This window comes from Homarus americanus, unplaced genomic scaffold (genome assembly GCF_018991925.1).
Source record: "Homarus americanus isolate GMGI-L3 unplaced genomic scaffold, GMGI_Hamer_2.0 scaffold4896, whole genome shotgun sequence".
Taxonomy (NCBI): Eukaryota; Metazoa; Arthropoda; class Malacostraca; order Decapoda; family Nephropidae; genus Homarus; species Homarus americanus.
Genome location: NW_024749657.1, coordinates 2,973,797 through 2,997,458, shown reverse-complemented (window position 1 = coordinate 2,997,458; position 23,662 = coordinate 2,973,797). Strand labels below are relative to the sequence as shown.

General features: G+C 39.3%; 1 protein-coding gene across 12 annotated transcripts in view; it reads left to right on the top strand.

Annotated features, from left to right (window-relative positions):
- Window positions 1-23,662, top strand: part of LOC121853646 (serine/threonine-protein kinase tousled-like 2) — a 66,572-nt gene that overhangs the window by 33,309 nt on the left and 9,601 nt on the right. For 5 of the 12 annotated variants that reach the window (XM_042347927.1, XM_042347926.1, XM_042347925.1 and 2 more), the window contains exons 2-9: window positions 2,021-2,982; window positions 10,449-10,566; window positions 11,255-11,517; window positions 12,500-12,676; window positions 13,348-13,595; window positions 14,394-14,613; window positions 15,346-15,467; window positions 20,558-20,584. In XM_042347927.1, coding sequence (XP_042203861.1) covers window positions 2,021-2,982; window positions 10,449-10,566; window positions 11,255-11,517; window positions 12,500-12,676; window positions 13,348-13,595; window positions 14,394-14,613; window positions 15,346-15,467; window positions 20,558-20,584 — 2,137 coding nt within the window. The remainder of the gene's footprint in view (window positions 1-2,020; window positions 2,983-10,448; window positions 10,567-11,254; window positions 11,518-12,499; window positions 12,677-13,347; window positions 13,596-14,393; window positions 14,614-15,345; window positions 15,468-20,557; window positions 20,585-23,662) is intronic. The other 7 variants (XM_042347930.1, XM_042347928.1, XM_042347934.1 and 4 more) reach the window with 2 other exon arrangements.

Below are 23,662 nucleotides of genomic sequence, written 5' to 3'. Positions count from 1 at the left end.
ACACTTATTTAACTTTTTTTTTTACATATGCTCCACATTTTGAGAATCTTTTGGTACAATTTGTTCAGGACTACTATTAATTTCACCCCAGCATGTATGAAGTATCCATGTGTACAGTACCTATCTGTGTGTATTTGCATCTTTTTCATATACACCTCTCATCACCCTATGACTGTGTTTTATCCTTCTAATACAACTTGCAGCTTTCCATTTGTAAGGGTTACACATATCTCTTATGATCCACAAATTACTGTCCTTCTCTTCAAAGTTCAAGGCAAGTTGTGCATGAAGATTAGGCCCATTGTCACCTGCATGTGTGTGTGCATTTCCCCATATTAATATCTGATGCAGTTCTACAAAGATTTAATTTTATTCTTTTTCACCTTTGTGTTATTTCTCAACGTCCTTGAAGGTTAGCCATGATCGCTCAGCAAGGGAAAGGCTTTTATCAAGGAACACACTACTGTATCTGTTGTCCACTACATGAATGTGAAACAGCACTAACGTAACCTACTGTAGCATAACCACTAAGTTAAATGACCTGTCAGAAATATTGGATCTCATGCAGATAAGGAACCACAGCTCATGACACCTTAATGGTAAACTAACCCCCCAGCTTAGTGTTAGGGCTTTTATCACCAGCTAAGGACTCCATATTCTCATGATATTCAAAGTATTGTACTGTACTGTATTTTCACTGTCAGGAGGATTGTAAATATATCTATGAAGAGAATCTGTTTAACCTTACTGTAGCTACCACATTGAAAACTATCATTATCTTCAGGTCTGGTTATCGCTATTGTCCGTGCGCCGGAAGCCTTAAAAACATATATGGTCGTGATCAGTTTTATTACATACAGTGGCAAGCAGTAATGAACTCTAATAAACTGTAATAACACAAGTTTTTTTTAGCGTGATGTAAGTTACCGGGTGTCTCACGTGGAACATCAACCAGTAAACAACTAGAGAGTTACATCAAATGGAACAGTGATGTCAGAAGATAATTTAAGATCACCAGAAAATTAGCCCATCCCAGCCTTCCCTCACCTGACACTGAAATACCCAAATGTTTTTTTAGGGGGTTAGGTTAAGCTGGGGTGGTTACTCTCCTCTTGATCTGTATTTGTATTTTATTACCATTGTGTTAGTAGCTACAATTTCTATGATGAACGTCTATTATGTATAAAGGAGTTTTAATTTATTTCTTGTATCAGTTAGATGTCTCAGGTCATGCACCATACTGTACAGGGTGTTTCAAAGATCACACACCATATTTTACAGGGTGTCTTATAGATCACACACCATACAGTATCAACAACACCCATATACCTGGATGCTGCTGGTTAAATTCTTCTGCAGCGGATCAGTGTGTAGCGTTTGGCTCTCCGTACATACATAAACATTAAGCTGACTCCAGAGATAATTTTACCCCCGTCTTTGTTCAATTTTCGTGATTCTCTCACTTTAAAAAGAAAAAAAAAGAACATTGATTTTGGTATGGGGTATGGCCTATGTGATGGTGTCTGGTGTGTGTTTAAACTGTAGTCTTTAGTTATGCATTTAATTTTTTACAATTTAATTCATTATTATTATTAAGATCAACATATAGGCTTTTAGTTTCATTAGAGTTCAGTTCTGAATGACCTTATTTGGATGTTAGTTATATTTTTGACTTCTAAATTGATTGCTTTATTGACGAGCTTTGTTGTGTTGTGATTCCAGGGATTCTCTTTTAACTTTTTCTCAATGAATCAGTACTAGTACATAGTCATGGCTATTTGTTTAATTTATTTACTGTATGTTGAGAGGGAATTATTGTTGCATAAAGATTAAAGTCATTTTGATTGATAATTGAAAATAATCTCCTGGCATCGCAATAGTTAGAACACTGACGTCAACAGTAGTATTATGGCGCCAGATGTTAGTCACTAGCGGTGTTTGGAAGACCATCATAATGGTGTGTATTTATTCTCTTAGACTGGTGTTGTCCTGGTGACTAATGATCACACTCTTCCAACAGGAGCGGTGACAGGCTTTAAGATGGAGCACTTCAATGCCCTGGATCCTCGCAAACAAGAGCTCCTGGAGGCACGGATCGGAGGCCGGGTAATGGAACCCCCTTTTTTGGTTACCTCAGATATTGAAAGTGGTACAGAAACGCCAAGAAATGGTGGTAGTTCCCACTGTAACCCCCAAGTACCTGTTCCGATAAGTCCGGGTATACAAGAAACTGGCGGCAAAGCCATTATAGGTGTAGGGGAACAGGCTACGTCCTCTTCTCATGTACCCAGCAGGTTAGATCCTCCAATATGTATGACCTCGAGGCAGCCCGTTCCTCTCTCTCCGACTCCCGTGCAGGCTAGTGTAGGTATTCATGGGATGAAGAAGTGTTCAGGACCTGGTGTAACAATACAGTCTGGTTTTGTCACATATGGATCTGAAATAATTGTAAGCTCCAACAGACAGGGCCAAAGTCTTCCAGTTCCACAGGCTAACTTATCTGTTTATGGAGGCCAAGAAAGGCAAATAGTGAGATTAGAACATTTACAAGAAAGTGTTGTGAGAGACTCACATGTTAACCAGGCACAAGGGTCATCCTACAAGAGCTGGGACAGGAATCAGGAAAGTGGCTATAGAAGTAACCTGCTTCCCAGCTCTGCCAATCTCTTGTGTACTGTAACAGAAAGTATAGCCAGTGGGGTACCTGAATCAGAGGACACCTGTAAGCCTTCAAACAAGAAAATCCAAAAATCCAGTTTTTCTGGGACTCTTGACAAAGCTGTGATCGGAGGCTTGGAGTATAGTCCTACAGGTGAACCTCCTTCCAGGAAGTGTGTTAAGAAGAATCCAAAAGCCAAGAGACATCTGACATCCCCCAGGTGTCCCCGTGGGAGTCCCAAACTGACTGGGGAGATGGCCCGGGTTGGAGCTAGAGTGGACTCCCCCTTACAACTGAACCTTGACCCAGGAAGACTGGAGAAGGTTAGAAATACATTCGCTGACAGTAAATTTTCTTTCAGTAATGTGGGTGTTGTGTAAAGTGTAATTGGCTGTGAAGGTACGGGAAGCTGTACCCCAAAAATCTTGAGTTGAAATAGAAAATTATGGCAGTGTGGTTACCACTTGTTAATGCAAGGTTCCAGTGTTCATCTAGGGACCTCTGTTGTTGTTGTCACACTGCAGTTATGACCTTCACAACGTTAACCATTGTGAAAGCCTTTTTTGTGCAAAGCCTTTTGTGTATATGAAAAGGAGTACTGTAGTTTGATATGAAACTAACTGTGAGTTTATCAAGAACCTGGAATGGAAATACCCATGAAATGCTAAGCATTTTGTACCCAGATGCAATAATTCTTCTTTTTCAACTGTAAGAGTGTCAGTCTGCACTGTATACAATGGCAGTATTAATACTATAAGTGTAACATTAAATATCATCGTATTTTCTCTTTTAGGATACGTACGCCTTAACGTGAGTCATATTGTTTACTTTCACTTCTAACGTTGAGGAAACTTGAGTTGACTTTAAGCTTTACATTGTCATTTGTAGACATAATGATTTACAATCAGAGGAAGATTAATTAGTTATCAGTTTTTGTTCCAATGTTAATGGTAAACAAAGATGGCTATGATGTGTTGTGGATGTACAGTATCACCTTTATCAACAACTGTTTATTAATAGTATCATAATCCTTGTGCCATAATCCACTTGTACTGTAACCACACTCATGTTCATATCTTTTATTTAGTGACCCAGTGTTGCTTCTTGACCCACGAGACTTATGCTTTACTGAGGAGTTCCATCTGACACACATTTACTCATTCAACAGTTAGTAAACATCAGCTGCTGGTGTAGTCATTGGTGAGGTTCGCGGTCGGGTTGAGTCTAGACAGCGCCCAGATACTTCCACCTCCGCTACTTCGTCCGTGTCTTATGTTTCCCTTAATTTTTGTGTGGATGGCCGTTTAGGTGTTCCTTCTACCCGGCTGTCATGTGCCTCCTCCCTTCTTATCCACAACTCTCTCTCATATCCTTAACAACTACATCTCTCTCTCTCTTTCTCATATGTCACAAGTACTTAGGTCATCTTGAAACTGAGAAGAAAGTTTATTAAGTATGAACAGATTGCCTTTGGGGTTTCGACCTTCCATTTGGCAAACATCAACATTTCAGATATAAAATGATAGATAGATAGATGTTTATTCATTAAAATCTCCGTACCAGATAAACAGATATTCAGTCAAACCATCGTACAGATTTATTGTACTGTATACATTGATATACATGCGGGTATACAGTTCATCATGTATTTAAAGAGTCTGTGCAGGTATACAAAGTACATAGATCGAGCAGGTATACAAATAATGTACCTCTGCAATGCGGGTATATATACAAACAGCAGTAAACAGTAAGGTAGTTTGACTAAGGATAGCCAACAGAACCACCAGATGCTTGTTTCCTGCTTTTAGGTTCCTCAGGTTAATGTGTCAGTGACTCAAAAAATGTCAATCCACAATTGTGAAACACAGGCAAAAATCAAGCAGGTTATTTAAGGATCGATGTTTTAGGGATTATATTGAGATGAAAGTCCATTATATCGAGGGTCCGTTGAATGTGAATGTTATGTGCTTACTGTTGAATATGATTTACATAGAAAAGACGTAGTATTGTGTACGACCGAGCTGAATGTGGTGCTGTGTGTTATTGGTGAAGGGAACACAGGTAGACTAATGGACCAGGTACTTCTACTAGTGTCCATCATGCCACGTTGTTTGTGTAGGAGTACTGTAGGGATTACCTTATTGTTGTAGTGTGTAGATGTGTCTCGGGGAACTGTGATTATATATTACCATCATCACCATCATTATCACCACCATCATCATTGCCGCCAACATCACCATCATTGCCACCACATCTCCTCAGTTTTACGGCCGTTTTCCACGCTCACATGGCTTAGCTGTGATTACCTGATGACATGGTACCCTAGTTGCTATTAGGTGAAGAGGCAAGTCTTACAGCTGGATGCCCTTCCTATCACCAACCCACTTTTACAGAGCAGGAACTGGGCATTATATATATAGGACTTCCAAGTGCCCTCTTAGCTGGCTGGGTTACTCTTGTCACAGTGCTGTGCCAAAAAACTCACCCTATTCCATAAATGTCCAGATACTGTATATAGTTTTCCCCTCATAATTCCTTAGTAAGTGTCACAGCAGTGTAGTTTAGTCCTTTTTCCTAAGTATTTTGAATACGGGAGCTGGATTTTTACTAGTTTTGTTTCATACAAACAAGAGTTGTGGTTCATCCATGAGTTTCTGGCATCCCAGACGGTCGTGTCAGCCGTGTTGGGACTAACTTTACACTTGGCATGACTGTGGTATGTGGGAGCTTTATATTTTATTTGTGGAATCAGATTTATCAGTGACACAAAATATGGAGGTTCAGGCAGATGGTGAATATATGACCTGGGGGGTCTATAGAAAACCTCTGGACCAATCTCAGTGAAACTTTCCTTACAGTAGCTACTCTTAGGAACACCCTGGGGTCATGTAAGACTGTTTACGGGACCAACACAGAACCTGGAAGATAATGTCGTGTGGTCTGTAATCTTTACCTCTCTCTCTCTCGCTCATTTAGGTGTTCCCCATCTCTTGCCTCTCCATAATGGGCTGTGCACCACACACTTTCAATGTAGTGTTAGGGGGAAGGGGTTTAAACCTAAGGTGAAATAAGGTTGAGGTTATAAGGTGGTCGCATATATGTCACTCATCCACATCACATTCCCATCATAGCGAGGCATAACAGATACTACGGGACGCGGGGGATAACACACACATTCGACGAACAGCTGCGGTCAAGGATAGTAGTCGTGCTTCAGTGATGTTAGGGCGTATATATACCCTTTGTTTGGTGTGTCTTGATTATCAGTCATCCTTCCGGCTTCACTGTCTCTCCCAACCCCACAGCACGATTTCTTATGACTGAACTAAAATAACAGAAGCCAGTGTTATTTATGAATTCTTAGTATTTATTTGATGTTAAGAAAGTGATGCTTAATTCTGTTTCTTGGTGTTTGGGGAGGAAACGACCACAACGAGGTGATGCATTTGCTAATTTTCCATATGGTTGAATTTTAAAGTCTGTTTATGGTTGCTTTATAAATAAGATACTTGTAATAACCTTTTTGATGACTTTCTTGCTTAATGATTGAGTTAATAGTTAATAGTAATTTTGGTATTTCATTGATTAGAAAGCTTCCTCTGGTTGTGATTGATAAGCTATGCCTCAGTACTGGAGTAATGTCAACTCACATAAGAAGACAACAACTTATATATTTGTCTTAATGTGGGTTTGACATTTATGCAATATTTTTTTCACTTGTTTTCATTTCTGTGTAATCTGTCAGACGTCACTTTCTCAAAAGGTGTACAGTGCTTTTGTTTTTGTGTAGGGTTACCTGTATATAATTTAATTATTAAGTTGTCTTGTGTTATCCTTACTGAAGCAATAAGCTCTTAGTGTATTTATTATAATATTTGCTTATGTATTTATGTATACGACTAAACATTAAGTTAATATGAGTAAATACATTCTAGGATTTAAGAAATACATGAACGTTTTGTATTTGTAGTACAGAGTCGGTACAGTATCGGCCAATGACCAAGTCTTTTTTATCCCTTCATTCATATACTGTATTATCTTCTGTTGTCCCCAGAACCATAAGTCACATCATAAGGTGTTTGTTGCATCCATTGTACAGTATACTTCCTCTTGTTGTTGTTCAGTTTATGTTGAGTTTGTAGCGAAGTCAGTCACCACACTACCACCATCACTACCTTGCCGTCAGCCCATGTACTGTAGGTCCGACAATATACCATAGCATAGTTTGTGTTGTCCCCTGAATGCCTTTTATAATCTGATAGATTTTCTTCAATACATTTCACTGTTTGTATGCTGTAGAAGGTATAATGTAGATGTTATTGTTTGTACTTCTCACCTTGATATCAGACACTTGTTTATGCCTTCTTGTAAACTTCGGCACTTTATTGTTTGTTTTGTATAGGTGTTTACAGGTATTTTAAATTTTTTGTTTGTATTGCTTTGTAATGTAGACACAGTGGTGTATACTTCAGCAGATCATTTATCACTTTTCAGTTTTATTTTGTAATTTATCACTTGATTTTTTTCATTTATAACTGTTAAAATTTTTTTTAACACTTCCATTCTTAATAAGTTAACCATTAGGCTTCGCACTTGTTCCCATAACTAAAGACGGAGGAGAAACAAAATCAGGTGAAATTTTCCAAGACACGAGAGGTCCGCTATCTGCCTAATGACTACCGTTAATGTGTCTTGAAGTTACGATCAGTATTTATTAAGATTTGTTTTTATATTTATTGATACGGTGTTCTGTATTTAGTCCAGTGAGTCCTATGTGGTTATGACAAACTTAATTCGCTGATATAACCTGAAAATTACGTCCAGTCTGTTAACTAACTTGTCAGTATTTCACGTTACAGGCATAAGATCGATCGTTAAGCTTGTATTTATAGTTTGGAGGACACACGCACACACGCACACACGCACACACACCCACACACACACACACCTCTCTTTCGTATCTCTATCTGCCCGAATCTAGGATGTTATTTCCCTTTTGCTTATCTGCTGTGTTCTATTTTCATCTGTACTGAGTTTGGTCACCTAAAGATTAGCCCCCCCCACACAGCTTATTTCACCTGTTTAGTCCCCTCAGCTTATTTCACCTGATTATTCCCCCAGCTTACTTCACCTAATTAGTTCCTTTAGCTTATTTCACCTGATTATCCCCCCTCCCCCAGCTTATGTCATCACCTGTTTAGTCCCCAGCTTATTTCACCTGATGATTAAAACACACCATGACTACCTAACTCCACCAGGTAAAAATATAAGCTGGGGTGGTTAACCTTCAGGTGATCCCATTACTCTGTTGATTAGGGTGAAAGGGATCAGAGGAGGGTCGTCCACACTGCTTGATGTTGTCTTATCTAATCACGGGTTACTTACACAGTGGAGTTGTTGGAGTGAGGTAGGGGTTTGTTTCTCTACTGTTTTGTCTCTCTTTTTTTCTCTTTCTCTCTCTTTTTTCTTTCATTATTTCTCTTTTATTCTTTCTCTCTCTCTTTTTCTCATTTCTCTCTCTTTTTTCTTTCATTATTTCTCTTTTATTCTTTCTCTCTCTCTTTTTCTCATTCTCTCTTCCTGTCTCTTATCATTCTTTTTCTTTTTCTTTCTCTCTCTCATGTTCCTTCAGTAGACAGTCAATTTCGACCATTACCCGAGTACCTGAGGCAGTAATGACACATGAATTAGAGACGTTCCTCCCCTTCCCCCTTCCCCCTCCCCTCCCCCTCTCCCTCTCCCCTCTCCCCTCTCCCCCCCTCCCCCACTTACAGAGTAAACAGGAATGTAAAGTACAGTACAGTACAGTATAGTCATTACCTGAGTCAGACAGAACATTCATATAAGCACTTACCCAGAGTAAACAGGACATGTATATAAACAATTACTCAGGGTAAACAGGACATGTCCATAAACAATTAGCTGTGGTAAACAGGACGTGTATATAAACAATTACCCAAAGCAAACAAGACGTGGATACAAACAATAAAACAGCATCGTTGATTATAAAGTAACTGGTGCGTACTATAGTGTCTGTCCCTTTGTTAGGATCTCGTAAAGATTTGGAACCCGTACTTATTTTACCAGCCGAGTCAACACCTTAACCCTCTCGTAGTCTGTCGATGCAAATTGTGTCGTTAAGCGCCCCTGTGCTGACGCTCATCCACACGTCTTGAGTCGGATGAGGGATGATTCCTTCACCCTGCAGGTTTGCCCCCATGTCTACCCCATGGTTGAGCCGGCATATGTGGCGACAGCGATAGTACATGTTAAATCAAGATATTAACACACACACACACACAGGGAAGGAGGAGTTAATATCACAGGGAGCCTCAGGTGTTGCAGTTTTCATGTGTAGGGTTGGGGTGACATAGCATCAGTGGTTCTTATGGTCTCTGGGAAAAAAAAACACCTCCACCCCCGTCAATGGCCACTGTACCATATTTCTTGTTTTAGCCTTTGTGTGATATGAATTCCCAGTCATGTTAATATACAGTATGTAAAAGTGACTGTGTTTGGGGGATCATGTTTACTGGTGTGTTGTAATGGCATTGGAGTAGTGGTGCTGTACTTCCCACAATAACAACACCTCTACCTACTTAATGAAGCCTCTCTTTGTTGTTATTTACATTCAAACTGTGGCGAGTAATTTTCTTCTCTGTAGATTTATTTAAAGAAAAAATGCCTTGTTGGGGCTTCTGTATACTGTACTTTCCAGCATGTACTGTATAACTCAATTACTGTACTATGTCAAGTACAAGATGTCACAAACAATGAAGGAAGCTGAACAACTTTGAGTAGTATATCATAGTCTCTAAATAGTTACTTTAGCTATTGTTTCATCAAAATTACAATATGTCCTGTAATTCCATCTCATAAGTACAGAATAGTTATATTTAGGCTTTTTGAAAACTAAGTAAAAGTTAGGTGTTTTGTTGTGTCTGGTTACAGCGCCACATTCCCTGGATGGTGTAGCTACTGTACCCAGATACTGTGCTCCTGACAGCCGGGTTTTGTTATTCTTATACTGTAGTTAGTTCAGGTGTGTTGGGGATTACTGTACAGTATTGATAAGTTTCAACATAATGTGTACCATTTATCTTGTACTTTATTCTGAGGAACACTTTCATATACAATGTATATTTACAGCACATAGTGTGTTGATAATTGATAGGAGAACTTTTTTATATTGCCCAGGTAAAGTTTATTTTTTAAACATGACCAAGATGTTTAACTGTGATGGTGAAACAAATGTCTTCCTTCCTTCACCTCAACATGTCAAGAGTTTGATATACAGTATCTGTCTCTGTGTTGTTGATACAAAGTCCTCAACTACTTCATTAATTGTTTAAAGCCTTGCTTCTTTTATTTCACTTTTGTACATACAAGAAGTGTTGCAGCCACAGCGCTCGCCACCTGTCTAAGGGTTACTGGTTCACACCCAGAGCACCCCAGGTTCACCCACCTGTGAATGGTTACCAAACTTTACAGTTGGTAAGTGAAGGCCATTGAATACAGTGCTGACCACACTGCTGAGGCTTAGTGCCATGTGTGCTGTAGCCACTGTCCCCCAATTGGTCGTGAGGCCTCTGGGACCCACTGTATTAGACACCTGTGTTGCCATATATTACTACTGGTAACTTTATTAAGAAGGACCTTTATTACCGTCACTGTCCCTTATGACTTCCTGCCGAGTCTTTTATCTCCGTCACCGTCTTAACTCGACAATATTTCCCATATTACAGGTTGTAAAGTATTCCCGGCTAATGAGACACTTGTTACCTTACAGGCGCACCTTGGTGGGAGTAACCCCAGCACTCCCACTTCTACACAACCGCCCACTTCCATGTCCGGATCTGTGTCTCAGCCTATGTTACTGGACAGACAAGACTCCAACCTCAGCACTGGTCAGTTGTCTTCCAGCATCTTGTAGTACAGTACTGTAGAGGATTTTATGGATTTTAGACAACACTTAACTACTCGACCGTGATTACAGTTCAGAACTGTAATTAAAACATCCAGTACAGTAGTGTGAATACTGTACAAGGTTAGGGGCTGAGTTCTCCTGATGTAATTGAGTTCATTAATTTGGAACAAGAATCTCATTTCTCTCTGGTTAGTTGATATGTTGGTGTTTCACTGAGCATCTCATATAAATGAAAGTTTATAGTAGTTGTTTTGTAAAACATGAAGTTTTCTAGTGACAAGTTGTTTCACATTATTTATCATCTATAGAGACAAACACCCAAACTTGGTGTCTCTCTTTGTGGTGAGTATGGTAAGTAATACTGTTCTACAAAAAGAAACCCACAATGGCAGACAAAATGTTTATTCCAAACAGTTTTGGTGACAACTGTCACTCTCCTCAGGGGAGTTACAGACAAAGACTGGCCTCTGAGGGCGACAGTTGTCGTCAAAACTGTTTGGAATAAATATTTTGTCTGCCATTGTGGGTTTCTTCTTAATGCTTTGTTGTTCACTTTATGGTGACTCTCCAGCCCTCACTGTACACATTGTTTAATCCCAGGGTTTATATAAAAATGACGGTGTTTAAGACACGTGGCAAGTTACTATTGCATATTAAACATTTTGCAGGGTCATCTGACCGAGAGGAAAGTACCAGTCCAGATAAAGTCCAGCTGCGAACCCCAAGTGACCGGAAAAGGAAACGAAAAAGCGGATCGCAAGGGGCGCTGAATGACGAGGGAGGAGGGGGAGTGACTCCTAAGGTTAGCAGAGCGACGGAGAACAAGAAAATTAACGATTACTTCAAACAACAGCAGCAGCAGCAGGCGAACTCCCCTCACAGACTCTCTGGTGCCAAGAGCCCCTCCCCACAGACACTGCTAACACATATGGTAGGTGTATGACCCAACCTCTAGTAGTGTGAGGCACAATAGTAGGATAAAAGTAGTAAATATATGATAGGTCTTTAGATCAGGCTAGTATGCTGGTTAAGAGACATAATGGTTAGATCAGGCTAGTATGCTGGTTAAGAGACATAATGGTCTGTTTGAGAAGGTGCTACACTGTGTACTTTTCAGATCTTGTACTTCATAGTCATAATGTACTCCAAAAAACTGTGTGGTATTACATGATCCATTACCTTAGCTCCTTCTGACTGTGACCTATCTAATAATACCAAAGAACCTTAAAGTGGTCAGTATTGGAGACATATGGAGGCAGTCTTTCATGCAACGATTCCCAAATCAGTGCCAGAACCTAGGTAAAGTGCTACGTGATGCTAGTGATGAGGATTCCAGAACAGGAAGATAGAATGTGAGATGAAGGAATGAAAGAAAGAGAAGGAGGGGAAAGAAGAAAGATGAAGGATGGAATGAAAAAAACTTTATAGGTAAATATTTAAATTTTTTTTTAGGAAGTTTCGGCATTGTAATTTTGGACTTAGGGAACATTATTTCCTCATTGCTTGGATGTGGCGCTAAGATAGTGTATATTATCTGTCTTTAATTTGTAAATATAAAGGAACTGGAGGGAAAATATAATAAAAACATAGCTCCTATCTAAAAAAAATGTGGAAGTAAAACATAATAAAAAACTGTTGTCATTTTGTGTCATCAGGTGCATGTAGAGAAATGGCCTGCGGTACATTGACTAAAATAAGTATTGTATCTTACTATGCTTGTCATCTATGTAATTCTGTCTTGTATATACAGTACTACAGTTATGTGTTTGGTTGATAATGTTACCCAGTCATAAACACCTTTACAAGTTTTTATGACAGGTAAAGTTTTCAATGTATTAGTTTTGTTTTTAGGTCTAGGTAGCAGCTGTCACTCTACACGATGTATTAAACTTAAAATATTTCCTCCACTACAGACTGGTCACAGTGGTTTAACTGATCCACTTGTCGGGTTGATGCCCCCACCTCGAGGCGTTCCTGTGACTCACCGCGCAACCCAGAGTGATATTACCTATAGGCAAGTTGAAGAGATGGAAAGTCGTGCATCTATGGACATGGAGGCAAAAAATTCAAGAATCGATAACTTACAGTGTGTAAGTACCTCGAGAAAATGTTTGTTGTTGTCGAGACTTTGGGGCAAACCGCCAGATTGTTTAATTTAATAGGTTGATGATGAGGTAATGATGATTATGGAGTTTTATCAGTCAGTTTTTAGTGTCTAACAACTAAACTGCTGTCTGTTTATCTACTCATTTGAAAAACTTGCTATGTCTTGGCCTTGTAAACATGTATCATTACATTTGTGGTGTTATAAGTCCTTCCTGGGAGAGGTCACCCACTTACCCAGCCTCATGTTTGTACAACTGAATAAGAAGACTGTAATATTGTTGTTGCTATTACAGTAATATCTCCTTCAGCCGGAATCCCTCTTATGTGGAACTCTCCGATAGCTGGAATTGAAATTTTCTCGGAAAATCGTTCCCAAAGCCGGAATTTTACGGGTTCGAGAGATGATGTATTGTGCAATTTCTGGAACTTCCGAGAAAATTTTCCGGGAATTAGGGGTTTTTCCGACTTTCTGAGAGTCGTCTCATTACCTGGAAATCTCTCATTCCTGGAAGTGTTCTGCACCAATTGTTCCGGCTAATAGCAGCGAGATATCACTGCTATTATAAATTTTACTGTTGTTATTATTATTAATGTCATTAGTATCATCATTATTATTATCATTCAGCAATTAGTGACATTTTCCTTTTCGTTACAGACAAATGAAGAACTATCTCGACAGCTGCAGACTCAAAGTAAACTCCTTGAACAGAAACAGTTACAAATTAATAAATGTATTGAAGTAGTCAAGAAATTACAGATTGAGAAGTCTAATATAGAAAAGAAAGAAGCTCGGCAAAAGTGTATGCAAAATCGATTAAGGCTCGGGCAGTTTGTCACCCAGAGGGTCGGGGCCACCTTCCAGGAAAACTGGCAAGATGGCTACGCTTTTCAGGAGATAACAAAGTGAGTCGCCTCTTGGTTCATGTTATTGCTTTTATTATCCCTGTTTTATAGTGGTTGAGGGTTGTTTCTTGTCTGTCTGTCTGAATTAATAAAATATATACATTGATTTAGTTGTGAGTGTAATGTGATAAAAGTTATTTGTGTTTGTTCAGGTGACATGGGAGGTTAAGTGGATGAATTAATGAGTGTAACAGCTTGAGTCGGTGGATTTATAGGGATGAGTAAGTAATATAGAATGTGTGACAACAAGTAATGGAAATATTCTTCTGTTTGGGAGATGTTGTGTTCTAATAGTTTTCTTTTTCCTCAAGAGTAGAAGCAAATGTGTGAGTCACCTGTCAATCAATAAGTGGGATAATCTCTTGATCAGTTCAGCAGTAACTTTTAAGATCTGTAGTGTAGATATTTAGATTTACTCACTAATGGAGGGATTCAGTGGCTCAGTGGTAGATTATTTACCTCAGGTGAATGATCATGAGCTTGTTGGCCAGTCAGAGTGAAGGATTTAATTGTGTTCACTGCTGTAAAGTGAGCACACTGGCAGGTACTTGTAGAACAACCCACAGAGCACTAGTAGGATCCTGCCAGTGGGGGGGGTGGGGTGGTGAAGTAACTATTAAAGACTTAGGATCAGCACCTGTCTGGTCATCCTACATCATAGCAGGATGAAGTTTGAATGTATAAACAAGAATAATTTTGAATAGGTGTCTTGGTTATCATCATACAGTATATATATTGTGTCTTCATAGTAACGTCAGGTCTTGTATTGTAACTAACGGTCTCTTGATGATGTCACAGACGGCAGGAGGAACTACAAGCAAATAGAGAAGAAATAGATCGGCAGCGGAAACTTTTAATGAAACGTAAACCATCGGAGGGTGGTAGTAACTCTCGGAAACGTGGGGCAAACAGTAACCAGGGGCAGGGCGGCGGGAACCTTCCGAACGGCTTGGGGGGTGACCACGACCACCGGGACCTAACCATCCAGGAATATTACGAGTCAGAAGAAATACTAAAGGTCAGTGAAGTAAGGTTGTAGTGGGGTATAGAGACAGTTAGTATACAAGTTAACCTGTTGCTATTGAAGTACCATATTCTGGGTGGATGCTTTTCTTAATTGAATACTGTTAATACTGGAGTTATCAACTGTTTCTTTGTTTTATTTTGTTTAAGAATATTTAATGTTATTGGATCATTATAGTGCTAGTCAATGTTTATACTGTATGGATCATTGGGTCAAACCATTTGCTGGAACACCATTAAAAATCTGGATGTTTACTCCTGTTCATACACATACTGTACAGTACTGTACTTGCTTTTCTCAGAACAGTGAAATTTTCTTGATTTCGAAAAGTGGATTGAGTGACATGAATAGAATTTTAATAGCTAATGATTAAACCGAGTTATGATCCGATAAATTTATTGTTGGAACTTGTAGGATGAGTGTAAGGGTTGAAGACGGTAATGGTGAGAGTAGTTAGCAGTGTATACCCTGCTGGTTCACACACTCTCTCACTCTGTTGGGATATGTGACTTGAGGGGTCGTCACTGATGCTCAAGGTTGATTCATAACTGGTGACTGTACCTTGACTATAGTTCATCCTTTATCCCTTCCACTTAAATCATCCTTAAATGTTCTGTATTAGTTCGGTAAATAAATAAAACCCTCGTTTGGTTTTATTTCATGTGAACTCTAAAAATTATTCTGGTATGTGATGTAATGTTTGGTAATTCTGTGTCTCGCCAACAGTTAAGGCAAACCGCTCTTAAAAAGGAGGATACTGACCTACAACAAGAAATGGAAAAGTTGGAGAGAGAGAGAAATCTTCATATTAGGGAACTCAAGCGAATTCATAACGAGGACCAATCAAGGTGAGCATCTGTTAGGTTGATCTTAAAACCATTATCATCTCGATCCTTTATGGCAAGTATTATCGAGTTTACCGATACTTAGTGCATGTGCATTAGTGATGTTAGTCTCACTCAACCTGCTTCTAACAACTCAAAGGTGTGTTGTAGAACATGACTCTTATGATTTGTTGTGGGGGGGATTATGGTAAGTATGTTATGCCTCACGTCTCGGGCAGCTCTAGAATGGTGAACTTTTATTGACGAGACTAACCTAACTGTTTCCATTTTAGCGATTGGTTATATTTTTTTTTATGGGTAATGATAATGTGTATGAGATGTGCAAGAAGAAATGAATGTAAATAAAGCCACCTTGCATGTCTACCTTTAGTTAATATCACCAACTTACGCCTCGTATGCATCACCCGCGTTATGGTGTAAATCTGTGAAGGACAAAACTATCCACAAGACACGATTAAACCAAAACTCAAAAGAACACGAGGAAACACGGGGATTAAAATGAGCACCAGCTGTCCCTAACTTATCCATTATGATCAGGGACATTAGATATAGGGTCCTTAAGGTCTGGGAGTCAGGATGAAGTCAACAAAAGAATGGCAACAATGTGAAGGAAAGTTTACGAGAAATTTGCTGAATAAGAGAGAACAGAAAAGCATATAATGGGTGACTAAAGATTATTGGAAGGGGATAAATAGAGACATTATATGTGTATATTAGATAAAGTGTCATATACAGTACTTAGGAGTTTGAGAGTAATGATTGAAGAACTGTTTGTGGCTGGAAGGGGGAGGTGGGCTAATGGCAATCTTGGTTATGCATTGAGAGGAGGAGTAACTTAAGAAAGATTGTGTTGTAAGAAGCATCAGAGAATAGATAATAGATGACTTAATAGATATAAGTAGAAGTATAGACAGCAGGAGGTTTAGAAAACTTGTGCTGGCAACTACAAAGATGCTCGGTATTGTCCCTACGTGAATTTAGAAAGACGGTGAATGAATCTTACGACTATTTTGGGGGCGAGGTGAAAGTTCCCAGGATAGATGTGGAAGTTTATGTAAATAGTGACCATGTAGGACCTCTGAGACATAGATCCTAGACAGTTGAAGGATGTTAATGATAATGAGGATATTGTCGAAGGATTTTCATTGTATATTTGTGGTAGGTTGTAATGGCCACTGGAATACTCTTGCAGAAGGCTAGAGTGTGGACGGCAGAGGAATTATTGCCGAGACTTTAGTAAGAAAGGAATTACGTGTATAAGATATTTTTAAAGTGACAGACAACTGAAGTAAACAAGTCCCGACCTTGACCAGATTGTTTTTCTTATTGGTGTGTCAGTGTAGGTCATGTGTCAGTGTAGGTCATGTGTCAGTGTAGGTCATGTGTCAGTGTAGGTCATGTGTCAGTGTAGGTCATGTGTCGGTGTAGGTCATGTGTCAGTGTAGGTCATGTGTCAGTGTAGGTCATGTGTCAGTGTAGGTCATGTGTCAGTGTAGGTCATGTGTCAATGTAGGTCATGTGTCGGTGTAGGTCATGTGTCGGTGTAGGTCATGTGTCGGTGTAGGTCATGTGTCAGTGTAGGTCATGTGTCGGTGTAGGTCATGTGTCAGTGTAGGTCATGTGTCAGTGTAGGTCATGTGTCAGTGTAGGTCATGTGTCAGTGTAGGTCATGTGTCGGTGTAGGTCATGTGTCAGTGTAGGTCATGTGTCAGTGTAGGTCATGTGTCAGTGTAGGTCATGTGTCGGTGTAGGCTGATCAATTCTGGCTGGGAAGAATTACATACTTATCACTGAAGAACTTGGGTGATATAAATGAATGACCACAATGTGTGAGGATGTGACAGTAGGTAGAGTGTGTGTGTCAGTGTAGTTTGCTCATTTTATCATCTTGGACTACTCCCGGTTTAAATATTCCAAGTGCTGTCCTCTTGACATATATAACTAGTGCTGAATTTAACATATCTCGATAGGTAACTACTGTAATTTAGGAAGGAAACTGTTTTTTTTTTCAACCTCAATTGTGTGAAGTGTCAATTAGCTACCCAAAGGGTGAAGGGAGAGGAGACTTTCCACTACACCACCTGAAACATTCTACGATCATCACGTGTCTGGCTGTAGCCCAACAAGCCAGGATCACTTCACTTTTAATTTTCAGTCACTTGAGCTCCAGGATGGTCACTCACCTACCCTCTCCATTCCTGGTGTTCAGATAAGTGCTGCCCTCTCACTAGTTTACACACATACTCTTATTTTCGTTATGGGCAATGCAATCTGGAGGCGGTGATTTCTGTAAGATGTTATTTAGGACATTGCATGTTTACTTACTAACAATCAAGTCCGAGGGTTCATCAACGCGTTGGTAGCTCGGACCATAAACCACCACCCGGCCGTGTGACCTAATACACAGGCCTTGCGTTGTTTAGCCAAGCAGTTTAGTTACGGGAGTTTGCAGTTTAAGGTTTGGGGCAGGACCGTGCAGGAGATACTCGTGTGGGGTTTATTTCAAGTTTTGTGAATGCTGCACTACAACTTCCATTTTGGATGAAGGTTTGGGGGTTATCCGGCCGGGGGGGGCAGACCTACATGTAGTATATTGAGGTGTTTGTGGTGTATCTTGTAGTGTTATGTTAAAAAACATCTGGGAGTTAGGTCATTTCTGGACTCACAAGGGGGTAAGTGAGTCTGTAAGCCTCAACCTCTTTGAGTTTGAGTAGTGGCAGGTTAGAGTCTTTGGTTCATGGCTGTCATGATCCAGCCTTAGTCTGATTCATAGTTTGTGCTCTTAGCTGGAATGTGTAGTATTTAATTTTTTTCTTCCAAATATGGCTGTGGAGTGTTGAGGGAGTTGCCCAGGTTGAGGACGGCCCTGGAGCTGACCATTTGATGACACAGTGCTTTACTGTGGTAGATGGCATGAATGTTTGTATCACAACAATCATATTGTCCTCACTTTGAGAGACACACATTAGCAAGTGAGGCAGATGTCCCATTTCCAGAGGATGGAGTTTCCAAATTTATTGAGGAGGCTGCCTCCCTTCCCCTGCTGGCCTCCCCTAGAAAATATAAAGTAGTTTTATAATCTTTGAAGTGTGTTTTAAATACCATATCGGTAATATCTCCGTTAGCTGGAATCCCTCATAACCGGAACTCTCCGATGGCTGGAATTGAAATTTTCCTGGAAAACCGTATCCAAAGTCGGAATTTTCTGCAGAAAATTCCGACTTTGGGAATAATTTTCTTAGGGGCACATTTTCCGGAAAATTCCGATAAATTTTTTCCAGTACCGGGAAAATTCTGGGAATGGGAGAGTTCTTTGGGGGGTTTGAGAGATGCAAATCGGGTCCATTTTCTGGAAATTTTGAGAAAAATTTTCCGGTATCCGGATAATTCTGGTGATGAGGGATTTTTTTCCAGCTTTAAGAGAGTCGTCTCATTACCCAGAAATCTCTCATTCCCAGAAGTGCTCTGCAACAATTGTTCCGGCTACTGTAATGGATATGTCACTATAAGTGTATTTTATCTATAATTTTGTTATTATTTTTAAATAGAAAGCATTACGTAAACCATTATGACACCAGATGTACAATACAGTACTTTTATACATGTGAGGACAATGTTGCTCATCTAATACAAACATTTGTACAATCTCCATGAAAATCATTAAAGTGCTGTACAGTAAACTTCCTCTCATCCAAAATGCCGAGTTGGGCGAGGGGCAGTATTGGCTGTACTGCATTGCAAGGTGGAAAATTCAAGAGGATGGGGGATTTCCAACTCAAGCTGCCTAAGAACACCGAACCTACTGTAACTTGTAGCCTAGACTCTACACCCTCAGGGTTTTTATATGCCATATGAAATCTTTTTTTAGCTGCTTAGGGTTTTAATATCTGGAAAAAGGTTAAATTTTCCTCAGTCTCTCATATGCTCTCTGCAGTGCAGCTGTACTCAGAGAGTCACCCATCAGCTGGTGTTGCTGGGCGCTCTCATATGTCTGACAGCTGTGTGTGCTGTCTTGGCACACACAACTAGAGAGAGAGATTAACATACAGATGTATTAAATTATAATAAGGGAATTACTCTTGTCAGTTGTGTGTGTGTGTGTGTGTGGGGGATTTGGGGGCAAAATAATTGGAATAATCATAAAGGCAAGAAAGAGACAGAGAGAGAGAGAGAGAGAGAGAAAGAGAATCATCATTGAGGCTTTTATAGATGTGTGTCTGGCTGTGTGAACGAACTTCCCTCAACAAAGATGGTTGTTGAAATGTTTATGGAGAGGCATAGAAGGTCATACACAGCTTTAGTGGACATAGTGGTAGCCTGTGACTGTTGATAAGAAAAGGTGATAAACCCAAACAAACATTAACCTGATCTGACCTTTCGAGTACTGGAGGCAATTTAGGGTTACAGTGGAGAGCAAGATCTGTGTTGGATCAGGCTGAGGTGTGAGCGGTCAATATAAAAGTTGAAAGTGAGGTGCAGTGAGGGTGTTGGGTCAAGATGCATCACGAGGGGAGAGTGGCAGAGCCCATGGTAAGAGAAGTGAAACAGAAGGAAGTATAGATGATGATGATGTTTGCTGTGTGGTAGATGGGGCAGTAGAGTGACAAGATCAGTACAAGTTAAGGTCGGATGTGAGATCAGACGGTGTAAAGAGTGGTGACTGGAGGAAGAGAATTTAGAGAGAGGTTCCAAAAGACAGACAGCTGGCTAGTAATAGGTGGCAAATTGCTTTAAGGAGTTACAGTATTTTAAGACCTCCATATTGCTCTTATAGACTTGTGAGGTCCACTGGTTTGTATTATATGACTGAAAGTTTGTGAGTACTGTATATTTTTAGTGTACAGAGCAGTAGTGTACAATTCTTGAAGTGTACAAGATCATTATGGCAGATTTTTATCAGTGAAGATTTACTCATAGATTATTTTGTATGAATTTCACCATGTTTATTATTTTATAGATTAACTAGTGCATATTTTAATATTTTTAGATATATAATTTTTTCACAAGGAAGGAATTATCACAATTTTTTATTCTTTATGTAATAAGTAATGGTGTATCTTTGCTTGTGTTTCATAAATGGTCACATGCAACAGAGTCCTCTTGGCTAGAAATCATAGCAAGTGAGTGATGGAAAGCACATTGATGCTAGTTTGTTTTACTTGCTGCTTTGTTCTTCTGTGTTTACTTGTGCGCCAACCTGTGTTGTACTGTGTGTGTTCATGAGGGACCTTTACTATATGTGTACATGCCAGAAGCTGTCATATTGTGTGTACTGAAGTATGTTTTCTTGTGGGTGCTGGATGTGTGTGTGTGTGTGTGTGTGGACTGTATTGTATTCAAGTAAGATGGTTTAGTTGGTGTGGTTTTGTGGGATTACTCAGCACCAAATGGGAATGAAATTGTAGTTCTCTTCCTGTTGGCCTGAGTCATGGGGGTGGTAGACGTCACTCTCTTTCTGCTGGGGGTAATCACTAGACTGATCAAGAAGGCATTGGATCACATCAAGATTAACCCGGCACTAATTTATTTCACCTGACGATTAAACACCCTAATGTTATCTAGGGAGGGGGGGGGAGGGAAGTTAGATTAGTTTAGTGTTAGCATTAGGAGTTGGCTAATTTCCACATGCTCTCAGGCTGCCTACAGAAGCTAGGCATAATACATCTTAGGTGGCAATATAGTTGAGGCATATTAGAATTTTTCATCCCTACAGTAGATAGATATTATAACATTATACACCAATACAGTATGATTTTTTTTCCCTAAGGTTGATTGGTATTTTTTGTGTTTATTCATCTGGGGGGTGTGTGTGTGTGCGTGCGTGCGTGCGTGCGTGTGTGCGTGCGTCGGCACTGATGGTGTAAAGTGTTCAGTTTGTTTGGATTCCCTGGGCTCAGTGAATTTTAATTCTCGGAAGAAAATTCATGAGACTATGTGACTTGTTATGGGTGATTATTATGTGGACGTAATCCTTTAGTACCACGTATTGGGTAATCATCCTCGTATTCTCTCAGTAGTTCAGTATAATAAGAATGATTATTTAGAATTTGATCATCATCATCATCATCATCATTAGTGTTTTATGGCCATTTTTCTCACTCATTCTAGTGATTCAAGATGACCTCCTCACTTCCAGAACTTGTTGATAATAAGGTTTAAGAAATTTGACAAAAACTTACCTACAAGTTATTGAACTGTTTTTCTCAAGTGTTGTGGCTAACTTAGGTTTGTTGGTCAGTTTTTACATTATTGCTCTTTTAGATCAGTTTAAGGTATGTTAGTAAGTTTGGTTTGTAGATCATCCAGTTTTTTTTATACAAGGTTTAGGGGAGGTTAGATTAGATTAGGTTAGGTTAGGATATTAAGTTTGTAAGTCCTGTGTACTGTGTGTGTATGTATGTATGTATGTATGTATGTATGTATGTATGTATGTATGTATGTATGTATGTATGTATGTATGTTGCTGTAATCTCAAAACTGTTCTTAATATTTTCTACATATATCAACTAACAATTATTCCTCTAATGTTACAAACTGCATCCCTTTCATCAAACATTTTGTGCACTTGCTGGACTAGAGTGCCAATATATGCAACTTAACTTTAAATATCTATGGAGCAACTGCACTATACTGGCATGCAGAAGTCTACAAGGTGTCTCAGAAAAATATAACCACAATACCTTACAGATATTTGTGGAGTGTCGCATCAATGCTTATACGACAGCAACATTGTCGTCACTTTTTGATGTGCGAGATCTGCCACAAGTGAGGAAAGTGTTGCTGTTTTAATACAAGCATTCACTCGATCTCAAGAAAAATATGTAACGTGGCCTGGTGTTGTGTGTGTGTACAGTACAGTAGTATATATATTTCTGAGGCATCTCGTATATGGAGGTACCAGGATTGGATTCTCGATGCACGAATGGCTTTGTGGTTTTATATAATTAATGTGCAGTGTTGACGTTTACTGTGTTGTGATGAGTCTGCATGTTGATCAGTTTTGAAGTGGGAGATATACCTGATAAATTCAAAATGGCGTGAGTACTTAAGCGTGAAATTAACCATGCTAAGCTTTTCATCGTTCGATTTTGTTGTTTTTCATTGCAAGTTTCCTTCTTTTTTAAGTGTGCGGTACTATCTGGTATTTACATAGTTCACATTCTCTGTTGTTTTTCATTTATATTCATAGTTGATAGACTCTCCCCACAACCAAAGCTGCATCATCAAACTAGACCCGGTCCACACATCAACAGTCCACTCTTATTCTTACACCCAAGTTTTTCTTCACAATCGACGTTAAGGAGTCGTATTAGGGGTTCAGAGTTAGTGTCATATATACAGTACTGTTTTGTGTTAGTGAATAAAGAGGTTTATAGTGTATATGGACCTAAGAAAGTCATGTTAACTTTGAATTGCTGAACTTAAACATTTTCTAAAGATTCAGCTGTGTATGTGATGGAACTTTAACCTCCCTGGCATGATGTTAGTTTTTTTAAGTACATAAATATATTATAAACCTCTGTAAACACACACAGAGGTCAGCAATAAACCTCCTAATATGACCCCTCAACAGGCAGCTGAGCACATCTAACTCTTCCTCGCTATCTAAAGCTTCAAACTTCTTCCTCGGGCAAACATCTCACTTGTCTTGTGTTTTATTGTGAGCGTCGCCCTCGTGTCTTACTTCCAAAGCCTTGTTGTGTGTTAAAAACCCATAAATTATCCCCTACCTTACTGAACATCACACCTCTCAAAATATGTCAATGAAGTTGTGAGAGTTTTTTATAGTTTTTATAGTTGGTGTGTGAGGAATGTTTACACTGAGTCCGGCATCATGTGTAGGATCCCTTGAGTCAAGTTAATCACTTCCTCCCCCCCCCTTTTGGATGTGGTAAATGCAAGTCATTGTGTTGGTGTGTTACTGCTGCTCTCATAAGTCTTGGGAATATTTCTTAAAAGATTAATGACTAAAACACTATAAGGAATTCTCTCTTAAAAGATTTGTATTTAATTCAGTATAGGATACATGATACTGTATTTTGTTTTCTAATAAGTCATGTTTATATATATACTGTTACCTGTATTTGCTTTGGAGTAACTTATGTCTTGGAACAAGTGATGATATGTAGACTATAGTAAATGTAAATATTATAATCATCCCAACACTCACAACAGGGTATTGCAGATTCAACTCCATT